This window comes from Passer montanus, unplaced genomic scaffold, assembly GCF_014805655.1.
Source record: "Passer montanus isolate IOZ18808 unplaced genomic scaffold, ASM1480565v1 scaffold11, whole genome shotgun sequence".
Lineage (NCBI taxonomy): Eukaryota > Metazoa > Chordata > Aves > Passeriformes > Passeridae > Passer > Passer montanus.
In genome coordinates this window covers 22,739,889-22,753,450 of record NW_024357613.1, presented here as the reverse complement: position 1 = coordinate 22,753,450, position 13,562 = coordinate 22,739,889, and the positions used below count along the sequence as shown (strand labels likewise).

Genomic DNA, 13,562 nt, shown 5'->3' with positions numbered 1-13,562 from the left:
TATATATATATATATATATATATATATATATATATATATATCTTATCACTAGTGAGAAGAGAAGTGATATGGTCAATGCCATGTGTTTCAAAAGCCATCAACTATATGAAAAGCATTGTAAAATTAAAAGTGCTTGAAGTTGCTTTCTGAGCCTTTAGACTGACCATTTTCAAGAACTGCAGCTCTTTCTGGATGTCAATTTGTTTTCATTTTTGTTTTTTTGCAGATGCAGGGGATAACTGCTGATCTTTAATGAAATGATAATAAATCATCAATGCACAGAAAATCTCATAGCAAATATTATGTAGGTCTCAAAAAACTCGTGGGAACTGGCAATTCTATGGAAGCATAAGAAACTTTTGAAATTTTGGAAAACTATAGAGATATTGTGGAAACAGAAGCTACTGTCTTTTATATCATCAGATGTGAACTTCAGCCCTTGCAGTACTGTTGATATCTCACTCCTTTCTTGATCTCTTTGGAGAAACATCCAAGCTGTTAGTCAGAGGGGAGAAGCCCTTCTCTGAACAAAAAAAAGATGTGTGATTTTATTCACAGAAGTATCAGCAATCCTAAATGGAAAAGGACTTGTTTAAGGATCTAATTTTGCCATCGACTGGACAAGCCACAGCTCTCATCAGCCTCACTACAAGATTACTCAGCATCTCATACCACTGAATTCTGCTGCCGTTTTAGTCTTCAGGTCTTTGGAGCAGATCCATAAACTCGCCTCCTTATTTCAAAATGTTACAACAGGATGTAATTAAGTACAATTAACAAGGAGGTCAAATGGTCATCTGATAAACACTGGTCCAAACAGGCAGCTTGAAAGGTCAGGGCTGTTAAAGCCACATAGTATTGATGGGAAAGAATATTATGATTTAAGGGGGAAAAAATTCCGGTGACTAAAACTGAAGAGATTTACATGCTTTCTATATTACATACACAAAACCATGCACACAGACTGTTGTGCATGCACACATGACTCAGAGAGACACAAACCTATATTCTGAGAACAAGAGCTAAGCTAGCCACACTTTCTCTCTTCATTACACCAGAACACAAATCTCAGTTTTGGTGCTTAAATTAATTTTCATTATTTTATAAACTGTTTTTTAAGAACAGCAAACTTGCTGCCCTTATAGAAGAGCTGTTTAGCCCTTTCTAAAACAAGATTTGAGGTCACCATGATGAAATGCAAGGTGTTGTGAGGCTTTTAGAAGCAAAGTATTTTACAGAGCACACAGCCAGAGTAAAACACAAGAAGAAAGCTGTAACAGTCCTCTGCAACTTCAAAGAATGACAATGCACAGAAGATAAAATGAACGCAGGAGTGTTTGCCCATCCTCATTGTATGGACTGGAAAACAGAGGCACACTGTTTTCATTCTTCTGAGGCTCTTCAGGATTTTCCTATTAGGTTGCTCTGATATTTCACTCTTTGACTCAGCTGGGGGTGGGACTGACTCACTGCAAAACCTTTGCATGCATTTAATTTTCATGTATGAGGCAAGGTAACCTCAAGAGGTCAGGAGCAGCAGAGAACCTTTGGGATCACTGGCACGTTGTGACTTGTAGTTTTTGACACGTATTCCAGCTGAGCTAACCTTGGGAACAACCTTCCCAGAACTATGTTCCTGCTGGACCTCTACCATCTAAATCACCCCTACAGCTGTTATGGGATTGTACACTGGGCTTGGACTTACTCCCACAGGGATGTCATCCACACTACTGTTGTCCCACTCTTTCAATTTCTCAGCTAGTGTTTTGAAAACTGTGCCACCAGAATCCCATGGCTCTAGGCACCAGGTTCCACCAGACACCATCTGCCCACTGCTCCAAAATCAGTCCCTGCTCATTCAGGTCCCTGCTGCTTATTTTACTAAGGCCTAGAACAAAACAGAAATCAGGATTTTTTTCCAGAATTTTATTCTTTTTCAGAACAGAATTTAACACCTCTAAGTCCAAAAATTATGCCATTCACAATTGAAAAACTCCAATAAAATGAATTTTTAAATTTATTTTGCAGTATCTTCTAGGGGCATACTCCATGTGTATTTCCCCTCCATTTTTGTTTTAAATTGGTATGCCTAGACAAATTGCTCCTAATTTACAATAATTACTCTGGATTAGGGGTACAGTTTTACCAAATCATATTAATTCAACTTCGTTAATTTGACTACAGTCAAATATCTGCGAATAAAAACAACAATTTCATTTAATTGACCGAGTCAACAAAGGTATATAATTACAGAATCATCAAAGTTGGAAAAGATCTTAAGATTCTCATGGAGTCTGAATAAGTAATATTGTTAAGTCAAATAAAGATAAACCTTATAGAAATTTAAGTTGTACAAATTTCTTGCACATCATGATTCTCCTTGAAAAAGAGAATTACATGGAATTTTGCTTCTGCAAAGTCACTGGTTATCAGCTATAGATACATATCATGAACCAGCACTAGATGTCCTGCTTAGTTTTCTAGGCTCTGACTCATTAATAATTTTTGCCTCAGTTTGCCTTGAATTACAGTGGGGAAAGAGTAGAACCACATTTTGGTGAGGTCCCACACGTGTCTCATATACCACATGTGTATTAAGTGGTATAGTAGTGGTTAATAAAGCCAGGTTCTTGATCTATTGCACCAGAATAATTGCTCAAAAAGAGCTGGGAACTAAACACCAAAATTCACCACTTGGAGCATCTTTCAATAACTGGGAAATTTCTGAGTGGAAAGCCAAGCTACAAAACCTTTCCTTTTCTACTTTTATTACAGTCATGTTTTGTATAGAAAAAAAATTATAATTCAGTACAAAACACAAACCAGCTCTTGCTTGGTGTACCCCACCCACAAACTTAAATGATGTAGTTGTCAGGGCTGACAAGTTCTGCCTGCTGTAGCACTTCTGTGTTTTATAGGAAATTTTAACCAGGGGTGTTATTTTAAGAGATGAGCAAATAGGGAAACCCCATGGCCTAGCCAATAAATATGAACTTTAGGTGCAATGGAGCACTCATAAATATGACTCAGAACAAGGGGATTCATTGTTTCTCCTGACCCCTCTTAGCTGCTCCTCTGATCTCAACCTCTGTGTGCGTCATGGCAGCCCTCATCCTTTAACCTGCGGTTTTTAAAAGCAGCTTCTAAGTTATTTACGGCTGCAAACGTTAGTAGCCCGTCTGTGCACACACATACCGAAGGGTGGGGGGAGCTGCATTTTGTTTTGCAAGGATGAAAAGTTGTGCCTGGGAAGCCAAGTGCCTGGGGAGGCTGAGGTAGCTGCTCTTCCACAAGGGATTCAGAAGAAAAGTGCTCCCTTTGCCTTCAAGGCTTACTCAGAGAAGAAACCCACACCTGTGCTAATTTTGCCTTGCATTTGTACATTATCTCTCTTTATCACGCTCTTTGCTCTTTCTCCATCTGCATTCACCTTCTCCCCACATGACTCTCCTACTGGCATGGGAAATGCTCTCAGTGCTGCTACATCATGCTCCACATGAGGCACAGAGGAGCAGGACTAAATCTTCCAGTAATTTCTGCAGAGCCTGTTTCTCTGTTGTGAACCTTTCCCATGCCCAGCAGGTCTGTATGCAGCCCTGCATGTTGGCTGCTGCCTACTGGGAAGAGGGATGTCCTCCTTCTAAAGCCCAGCCTGTGCTTTGCTGCTTTTCTGCCGTGCCTGTTCTCATTCCTTCCCTCGCCATCTCCTGCACTGTCGCCTGGACTCACCACTTCTCAGCCTTTAATCCTTTCTACAGCCAAATGCCACTGACATAAAACTAAAGTTCAGTGACCCTGCCTAGGCAGCAGGGGTTAGAGACAAGGGAAAGGACAAGGAGGAGAGGATAGGGAAAAGTGTGGGAAATAATTATAAAGTCTGGTAGCAGCCAGAGCTCTCCTGAAGCCCTGGGGAGCCTTTCTTTAGCTGGAGGCTGCAATTGGCACTTCATAAACTGTTCATTCTCAGTTATGTGGTAACACCAGACGACACCTAGAATGATCAGACTGCAATCAATCATTTTTTTCCAAATTCTATTAGTTTCTGGACCCATGAAAGCAAGCTGAAAGGAACTGCCATGGCTAAAAAGAAAAGAGAAAGGAACGGTCCCGTCAAAATTACTCCCATAACTCAGACACTAATCAGGCAGGTAGCCACAGTAAAATTCTTTGCATAATTTAACATTCAGAGAAAATAACAACAGGAGCAATAAGTGTGGGAGACGACACACATGCCAGAGTTGTCCAGTTATCTTAGAAAACAACCCAGAGTTTAGGGAGAGATCCAAGAGGCTCTCCATCCAATCCATGGCAGGATTCCTCCCCTAATACTCTCCACACAGAGATGTCTCCACAAGGCTGCCTCTTTCTCTTTCATGGTTAGCCAGAGTCACTGCCAGATTGTGTTTTCCTGGGAAAATATGCACTGTACAATACATACAATCCCCAAAACCCCACCCAAAGTCTGTGTTTAGTCTGGAAAGGAGCACTTTCTAAAGAAGAAGCGGAACTGGGTCAGCCGTTCTTCCCATTGGGAAAAATATTAATAATAATATATATTTTTATATATCCATCCATATATATAGCTTTTCACCATGCACGTCTAACCATCTGCTAAATCAGTTTCTCTTCAGTTATCTGCAAATTCTTTCAAACCTGTCGGCAAGGAGAGTCAGACAGTTTTATACCCTAGTTAATGGAGAGCTTGACATTTTTTTGGCTGGGTAGATACAATAATTTACTTGGATTTAAAGTGTTAACTTTGGCAAAAAAATTAATTGACAGTTATAAAAACATTATTTTGTTAGATGATATTTATGGATCACACAAACCTATTTTGAGGTAGAGCTATATAGTTCTTAAGATTCATGTAACTTGAGAGATTTCAAAGGAAATATAAAGTATTTCAATATAAAACAACAAATGTAGTGTAATTCAGAAAATGGATATGGAGAATATTTCTTTCTAAAAATTAAAAGCAATCTCCAAAAACCTGCTCTGCCATTGCACAAAAATCGTTAAATCTCTAGTGAATTGTAAGGATTGGATGAGGATTTTTAGGTCATGTCATCCTGTGAGTAAAGTCCCTTCATTCTAGAAGCAAAAAAAGTATTTTGCAAAGAGTTTTCTCAATATTTAATTTGATCATAGAAAATTATTTCATACATCGTTATTTCTAATGCCTGACTGTACTAGGTCACATGAAATTAATTCAGTTCACTCACTGGGTGACAAAACTTTAATAAAGGGGAAAAAAGTCTTAGAATTTCAAGACGTCAAGTGACGTCTACTTCGGCTGAAAATTAAGTGAGACCTCCTTGATCCAATTTGCTCTAAATGTTATATAAAAGAGTGAAAAACGACACCTTATTGACTTGGGGTTGCCATTGAATAAAAGCTTCACAAAGGTTTTCTCATTTTTTCTCAGTGCTGATCCAATTCCATAATTAAAGACATGGGGTCTATTTGTAATTTAACAAGTTTTATCACTGCAATAGCATCCTTCTGTTCAAGGCAAGATAATAGTGCTCTTTCCATCACTTCAGCTAAGGCTGTGTCAATATTTTCATTAGAAGCCTGGGTTTATACACTAAAACTGTACCACAGCCAAAGAAATTCATGTACGGTTAAAATTAAGACAGCAACATCTGAAATCCTGTGGAAAAGAAAGAAACTGTGCTCATTCCTGAGCTTTAGGAGAAAAGTTAATGATCCTGAGGCCTTTTTGCATGTATCCTTCAAACCCCTTCCTCAGCTCCTGGCATTTTATAGCTTAGCACTCCATATTCCTCGCTGATGATATGTTAGCTGTGAGTGGAAGGTTGTAGAAACCGAATTAGTTTAATTTAAGAAACGAGCTACTATGTATGCTCAGGGTCTAATTGCAGTAAGGAATCCTTTCTTTTTCGTGTGTAACAAAAATATATTTTTACAGGTATTTGGTGTGGATTGATGTACTATAGGTTTCTCAAAGTAGCTGTAAAATTTGTTCTATACCATGTTAGCATTCTCCAGTGAACACAATGGGCTATAAATCTTTTGTATTTATGTATTTACTTAATGATTCAGGTTTTAAAGAAGCATATAATCTGTAAAACAGTGTTAAAAGTTGGGATAGAGAGGCTGGAGAAATATGAACAGTCCTCTGTGCCTCAGACAAAATTTCCGTTGATTTCAGTGTCTGGTTTAAGGACTGAACACAGCACGTGCGGTTTCAAAATTATTCTAAGATTGTGGAATCATTCACATTGTCTGTGAAGAAGAAAAAACATCTTTGTGGGGTGCACTGGTTACTTTATAAATCTCAGTAATTATGTATCCTTCTTAGCACATGTATATCAGGGGTCACAAATTTTATTGTGATCTTCACATTCAAGTTTTTGAAATTAATTTTATATGCTAAAAAGAAAACATAACAGAAAACCACAAAAGCAGATATATATCTCCCATTTTATGGAAGGTTCATATCATTTAACAGGAAAATATGAAGAAAGTAAAGAGGCTTGCTTAGCAAAAGAAACAATCTGTTAGGTGAAAAATTAACAGACATGTTGTAAAAAAAAATGAAAATACAGACCATTTGAATGGCATGAGAAGGAACACCTAAGTATAGTGGATTTAATGGTCACTTTTATGATAATCGAAAAATCAGTATTTGAAATGTTTAAATGTAGTTTACAAAAGGGCTGCTGTTTTTCTAAGACTCATCCATGTAGAGCTATTTTATTCAATCCCCCTCTTTTTATAAGAGGTGAAGAGTGGGAACACTAACATTTATCTTAAAAAAGTCCTTCCCTAACTAAATTTTGAGTGAGCAAAAAATGAGTTGGACTGCATAAGTATTATTTGCCTGCTCTCTGGGGAATGGGGTATCCTATATATGTCATTTTGTGAGACCAGCCAAAAAAGAAGATGCCAGAACTCTAAAGAGTCGGGGTTTTGCAATAATAAAATAAAATATTATAATAGGATAAAAAAACACCCAGTCAGGAAAACAAAGTTCTGAATGTGAAGGTGATATAATCAGATCTTTGAAAACCCCAGTGTGTTTAGTGGAGGATTTATTCTTTGACTGCTGGACCAAATCCAGTTAACTCCTCTGTTACACTCATCAATATTTATGGCGAGTTGCCAACACACACAGTCTTATACAAAACACAAGACAAGACAAAGTCTCTGCCCTGTTGTATCTTTCAAGAAAGAAAGAGATGGAAATTCTGATATAAATTCCAGTAGAAAGAGCAGGTGTTTACAATTTTAACTTCAGGAGAAGTAAATGGATTCTTATTTTTCTCCCTGGTTGCTTGACAGAATTATGATTGCAGTTCCCTTGATAATTATTTTCTAAATTTGTTTTTGAAAGTGAGGTATTTGCAGCTCCAACATGTTGGGGTTTTTATCAAAGTTAGCATATGAGTTTAAATTTTTATTCTGTAATATTTAATTATTTGTTTTTTTCTATTTTTCTTTTACTTTTTTTAATCTTATTCAGTCTTTCCAATTCTTATGCTTAATAATTTCTATCCAACTTCTCAGATACATATGTCTTGTTTCAATATATACATCTTAAATTGTTATAACTGGTACAATTATATGCTTTTGTATATATACTATATACAAAAGTTTTAATTTAAAATATCATGATGATTAATAGAGTTTTATAATTACACATTATGTAATTAATGGTGTGCAAGTATGAACATGGTGAATACTATTTTCACAGCAGATTTATTTGATGCAAGTTGTCTGGGCCTTCAATTCGAAATCCATTTGAGTTATTACTGTGCTGCATCAACATTTATTGATTTTAAGGTACAGCATTAGCATTCACTTATCACTGCATATTTTTCCCCATTCTCCATTAAAAGAGCTTGCCCTCATCTGTCACAATCTCATACTGCATAAATCGTATAAAATGGTTACTTGTTTCCATGATTTATTTAATTTTTATGTTAATTATACTAAAACATAGGATTGTTTAATAAAAATGTTGAAGCTAATCTATATTGGTCATCAATATTTTATACACATTTTACACCATGGAATGTGTGATACACCACAATATCGGACTTGTATGGAAGGGTAATTAAAGTGAATTAGGATTTAAACTAACATAGAGCCGAGACACATTTTAATTTTACAGATGCCAGGTCAAACCTGATATTTACACGGTATTTTAAGCTAATGGTGTCTATTATTATTAATCACTAGAAAAATGCAGTATCTCAGTCCCGGTTTTCACAGTTTTGAAACTCAAGATAAACTTTAGCTTCTCAGAATTACTTTCTTAAGACAGCACTGGCATCCCAACAAAATAAGACGAATATTAGAAAATTCCTGCCCAAGGTAAGACACTCAGTGGAAACCTGAGTTCTTCCAGAGAAGGTTTTTGTCTGGGAAAGCACAGTGGGATCAGCCTAGGACATATCTGACTCTGAAACTTCAAAGACTTCTACTGATTCACTGCAAGAAGTCCTATTGTAATCAACGACATTTCTGAAATCAAAGGCTAGGTCCCATGTAAATAGTCCTCAGGGATGCTGATGGAATGGTCCCTGATATATTTACAGAGGCTACTTCTCAGGACACACAAGGAAAATTTTTGCAGGATCAGTGCCTTGACTAATGCTAAGGATAAGTGAATTTCTGATTTTTCTGTATAACTTTGCTATTTTAAATTCAGCTGACTCCAGATGCTCTGGGTAAAGCGAGGCACACAATGTTAATTTAAACATAATGCATGAGCAATATATAAGTGGTTTTTAATGATAAGGAACACATATTCAAAAAGAAGATTCCATTTCTTTCCTAACCTGCTATTTCCGGAGCAAAAACAACAACCAAATGTATTTAGAGGTGTGGACATCTGTTACTCTTAAGGAAAAAGATCTCAGACTTGAACACCTCCTGGTCAGCCAAATAATTAATGAAAAGTGATTTTATTATTATGGCAAATAAACTCTAGAGTGTTACTTTCCTAGAATTTTAGTATTTGGAGAATTAGTATTTACTAAAAACCTTGTAGACATAAAAAGTACAGAATGTGTGTGATAAAATGAAGATATTTTGGAACATGTGCCGCTGTTAAAAAATTTCTACAGAAAGTATTATCCTGGAAAACAAGAGCTCATCAGAATTTGTGGCAGCTTATTGTGAAACTTCAAGTTTTGAATTAAATCTCTTCCTATTCCGGTCCAATGAGAAGTGGCTTTTTTTAGCCAAATTTATGAGTCCTAAGCATTTCAAATACTTATAAAAATACTAAATGGATTTCTTGAATTATTTGCAGCTTTCTAGATGAGATTTAAGTTGCGCTTTAGTAAAGAAATCTGTAACTGCTTTTTTCTCCTGCAATGTAACTGGCAAGCATGTTTATTACACTCAGAAGCCAATATAATTTAGTTTTATCATGTTTTGTATCTGAATTTATATAATTTTCAAAAGCATTCTTTGCTTGCATGTTTCTGGTGTTTAATACTCTAGTTGTCATTTAATTTATTTATGACAGAGAAAATAAGAACCATTGTAGATTCTGAGCACCATAGCAGTATAATAAAACACAGCCTGTTGTTATTAAATAGAAATAACAAAGGAACAGCAACAGATTATTTAAAATCCAGCCATTCAACTAAAAAGATAATAAAATTCTGACTCTTAACAACAGGGAAAAAAACCCACTAAATAACTTAAGAATTTTTTTAATGGTTTAACTTTTCCCTTTTCATACCTTTCTAGGTTTTAAAATATTAACAACTGATGTTTGTTCATGTTTAAGCTTTAAGGAAAACACTGAGGGAAATAACTGAGCAATAGGCATAAGTGTTTGATTTTTAGAGATTTAAAAAAAAAGGAGTTAGTTGGCCTAAGGCTAGAATTTTCATTACATCAATGAAAGAAAGAAAACAGAAGCCAGCAGAGGGAAGTTATAGAAACTGACTTTATATAAACAGTGAGAAAAATCTTTTTCCATGGCCACCTACAATGTAGCTACTTTACCATCCGTATGATTTTTCTTTTACCAGTGGCACAGCAGCCTGGGCTTAATCCTGCTCTTTTAGAACAGGTTACAGTTCGGCCGAGAGGTTTGCCCTTCACAAGAGCAGGCTAACAGTTTGTCAGAGAGAGCAAAAACAAAAAAATATTTCCACGTACCTAAATTGACAAAGCTCATGACCATGTCAGCATCATTCAGAAAGTTGGTGTCGTGCAGGCTGGCTAAGGGAGGATTCTGTGTGGTCAGGGGGGTCATGCGAGATAATTGTATTCTCCGCGAATATCCATTTGGAGAGGCAGGGTATCCTTTTCGTATCCCTCTGCTCTCCCCTGCCATTGATCCCTTTAGTGAATACTCCAGCTCCTCAGAATCCTCTTCATTTGTCATGGCATTATACAGGTCCAGCATGAAGAGGGGTGCAGAAGAAGCCTGCTTTCCTGGTGAAAATGGTCTGGGTCTGTGAGGTAAACCCAGGATAGAGAGAATCTCTCTCTGAATCTCCCTTCTCTCATGGTTCCGCAGCCTCCTGTAAATAAAACTCGAATGGACATGATTGTCTCCTAAACCTCCCTGTGCGTGACCCACCAGAACCCAGCAATTCCAGAGCAAGCCCACGAAAGCTTTGAGCGCAGTTAGGTTCATCTTTGAAAAGAAAAAGAACAAGGAAAAAAAAAAAAACAACTTTTCTCCTACTTGTTCTGAGTTCCTATGAGGTCTGCTTTCCCAGTAGTTGAAAAACAAAATTTACCTATTCTTCATGTCAATGTCATCTCTAAACGTAACATCGTAACATCTTTGGTGATTCCTCTCCCCCCACCCTGTTTAAATATTATGGAATGTGTCAGGTTGCAGTTATTTCTAAGAAAGCTGAAATTCAGACTTCCAATTTTCCACTGTTGTTATCGTTTTTTCTGCATTTATGGAGCAGAAGACCAGTATTTTGTCAGCTGACCTAGGCATTCCTATATAAACCTTAGATAACCAGGTCTTTGGTGGGGAGCTGTATTAGCAAGAGATGTTCTTCTGACACATTGTAGTTCCCAGAGTTATCTTCCCTCGTTATTCTGAGTTCTTCGTACACCTTGCGCTCTTCCCAAGATAAAATCCTGAGTCACAGATTTGTCTTGATCTGTACCTTGGTGGTATAACACATATTTTTCCAGCAGCCTGGAGATAACTTTAACATCTTTTGAATCTCTTGAGTGTAAAGTAATTCTAAAGCATGTACTAATCAAATTAATGTGTTGCCATGAATTTACTTGCAAAAAATAACCTTCTGTAAATCCATTCAACCCTTTTCAGCTTCTGAACTGTTATTTCCAACTGTAGCAGGCACAAATATAACAGCTCTCTTCAAGAGAGATCTAAAGACTAATGTAAGCACAACCCTGCTGGGAAAGAAGAGGCTTCTCATTGTAATTTGAAACGGGTATAGCAAAAAAGTCCTTAACCCTTCTCTTGCCAGATAGAGCTTTAAACCTCTCCCCCGTCTCTCCAATTTACAGTGATATACCTATTTTTGAAAAATGGCTGTTTTTCTCGTAATAGCTTGCACAATCAATTTTAACTTTAACAATTTTAGGATATATAGATGGCATAACATGGAGGCTCTTGCAAGTCTCCTTATGAGTCTATGGTTTATTAAACCTGAGTAGGAAACTCTCATAACAGACTAAAAGAGCAACTTACTAATTCAAGAAAAGTTTATGTTTTAGGCAAATTTAGCAAACAAAGGTGAGCTTTTTAATAAACTCTGTAGGAAATTTTGTAAGTGAGGCTTGATTCACTCTTTTCTAAAAATGTTGGGAATGCAATCTGAATGAAAACAAACTTATTCAGCAAGCAAGATTTCAAATTGTGCACAGCCAATGCTGTAATTATGGTTATAGTCACCACTTTCATAAACTGTAATTTGCAATGATAATTTATTCAAAATACATTTTGATTCATAAATTGCTATACTACTTTTCCCAGTAAATATGTAAAGTTAAGATTTAATCCCACAGCCTGTTATTAACTTAAATTTAACTGAAGGAATAAGAATATTAAATAGATTTTAAAGCTGCTGCCCGTGAAGTTAAGGATCAGTGTAGAATTTTTTGACAGCAGGTAACTGGTGTTTTCCTCTCACTAAAACAAAATCACTGTGTTAAATTTCATACTGCTCAGATTATTGGTGGTCATTTTCCTTGCTGCTAAAATTTGCCTTTAGCCTTGAGGAGACTTCACTTTTATGAAGGGCAGGAAAAAGGGACAAAAAAGGTTTCTTGTCAACATGAAATTAGGGGGAAAAAAACAGCTGTATAAAATCCATCGCTTTGGATTTTCCTTTACATGACACCTATTCAGCAAATCACACAGTCCTTGAGTAAACTTGGGAGTGTGACAGCAAGTATAGTCACACCCTAAGAAGCCAGGAACAATTTATCTAGTATATTAAGCACAAACAAACTACGCTCTAGTCCAGCCATCACCTACATACAGCTGATTCTCTCACATAAATCAGCACATGTAATGAACAATGCTTCTCCCAAGAAAGGATTTATCTCATGCTAGACCTGCTGAATTGGCACTGAAATTAGGAAGATATTTAGCAAAAGTCTTGCTCTTCTTAGCAGAAGAGCAATCACAATCAGAATACATTTTCTTTCCTCACTAAGGTGTTTCTTCAAAATCTATTTGTTAAAAGAAAAGTATTATTTCCTGGTTTTTCTTATTTTCATTTGTTCTGCTCAGTCAGTTGCAATGATACATGAGACTTTACTATACATATGTCTTTTCTAAATTTGGCCATCGCATATCCTGCAACAAGATTTCTTCCTCTTTTCCAGTAATATATTTCCTTTTTCCCTAAGCATTCATAAAAGCCAATGGATTGATTACTCGGACGATTTAAGCCCTCAGCCCATCAGTATGTCCAGAAATAGAAATTTCCTATATTTTGGCACTAGAAGTTCCACATTAGTTATTTTTTTTTTATTAAAAAGCCAAAAATGTGTTTAAATTCAAGGGTATTTTTATGTAGCAAACATCTTTCCAGACAGAAACTAAATAAGAACACATCTAAACTAGCAATCATATGTTTGATGAAAAGAGCTCCTGTTATTTTGTGATAGAGCCACAACCAAACAAGTAACATAAATACAAAGCATTTATTTTATAATAACTTGCACTACACTCAGGCACCAAATGTCCTGGACTAGAACACAGAAATAATTTTTTGAAGTTTTTATTAATATAAACAAAATGTCCTTTTGCATAAGCTTATATTCCATAAACACTCAGTCTTAGCATGGGTATTTCATACAGGGCAGAAACAGCCCTAAAATTGAAAGTCTTTGCTAAAGAAGTGAAAGGTGTCTGTAATCGCTGATAGGCCCCATTTTGCATTTCTAATATGAAACAATGAACTTCTAAAGAAAAAATAGCATTTTTTCTTCACAATTTCAGCATGTCAAGATATACAGAGATAGACCTTTCTTTCCCAGATGCTAAACCTGGTAGCAGTATAAGAAATTAGCTGAACAGCCCTTACCCAGCCCTTTAAAAATAAAAGGAAGACTAAAATGGC

At 36.3% G+C, this 13,562-nt stretch overlaps 1 protein-coding gene across 1 annotated transcript in view; it reads right to left on the bottom strand.

The window, feature by feature from the left end:
- Nucleotides 1–11,367, bottom strand: part of BMP5 (bone morphogenetic protein 5) — a 57,091-nt gene extending 45,724 nt beyond the window's left edge. Inside the window, exon 1 of the mRNA XM_039728057.1 lies at nucleotides 10,150–11,367. Within this exon, the coding sequence (XP_039583991.1) occupies nucleotides 10,150–10,633 (484 nt within the window). The 5' untranslated portion in view covers nucleotides 10,634–11,367. The remainder of the gene's footprint in view (nucleotides 1–10,149) is intronic.
- Between the last annotated feature and the right edge of the window lie 2,195 nt (nucleotides 11,368–13,562).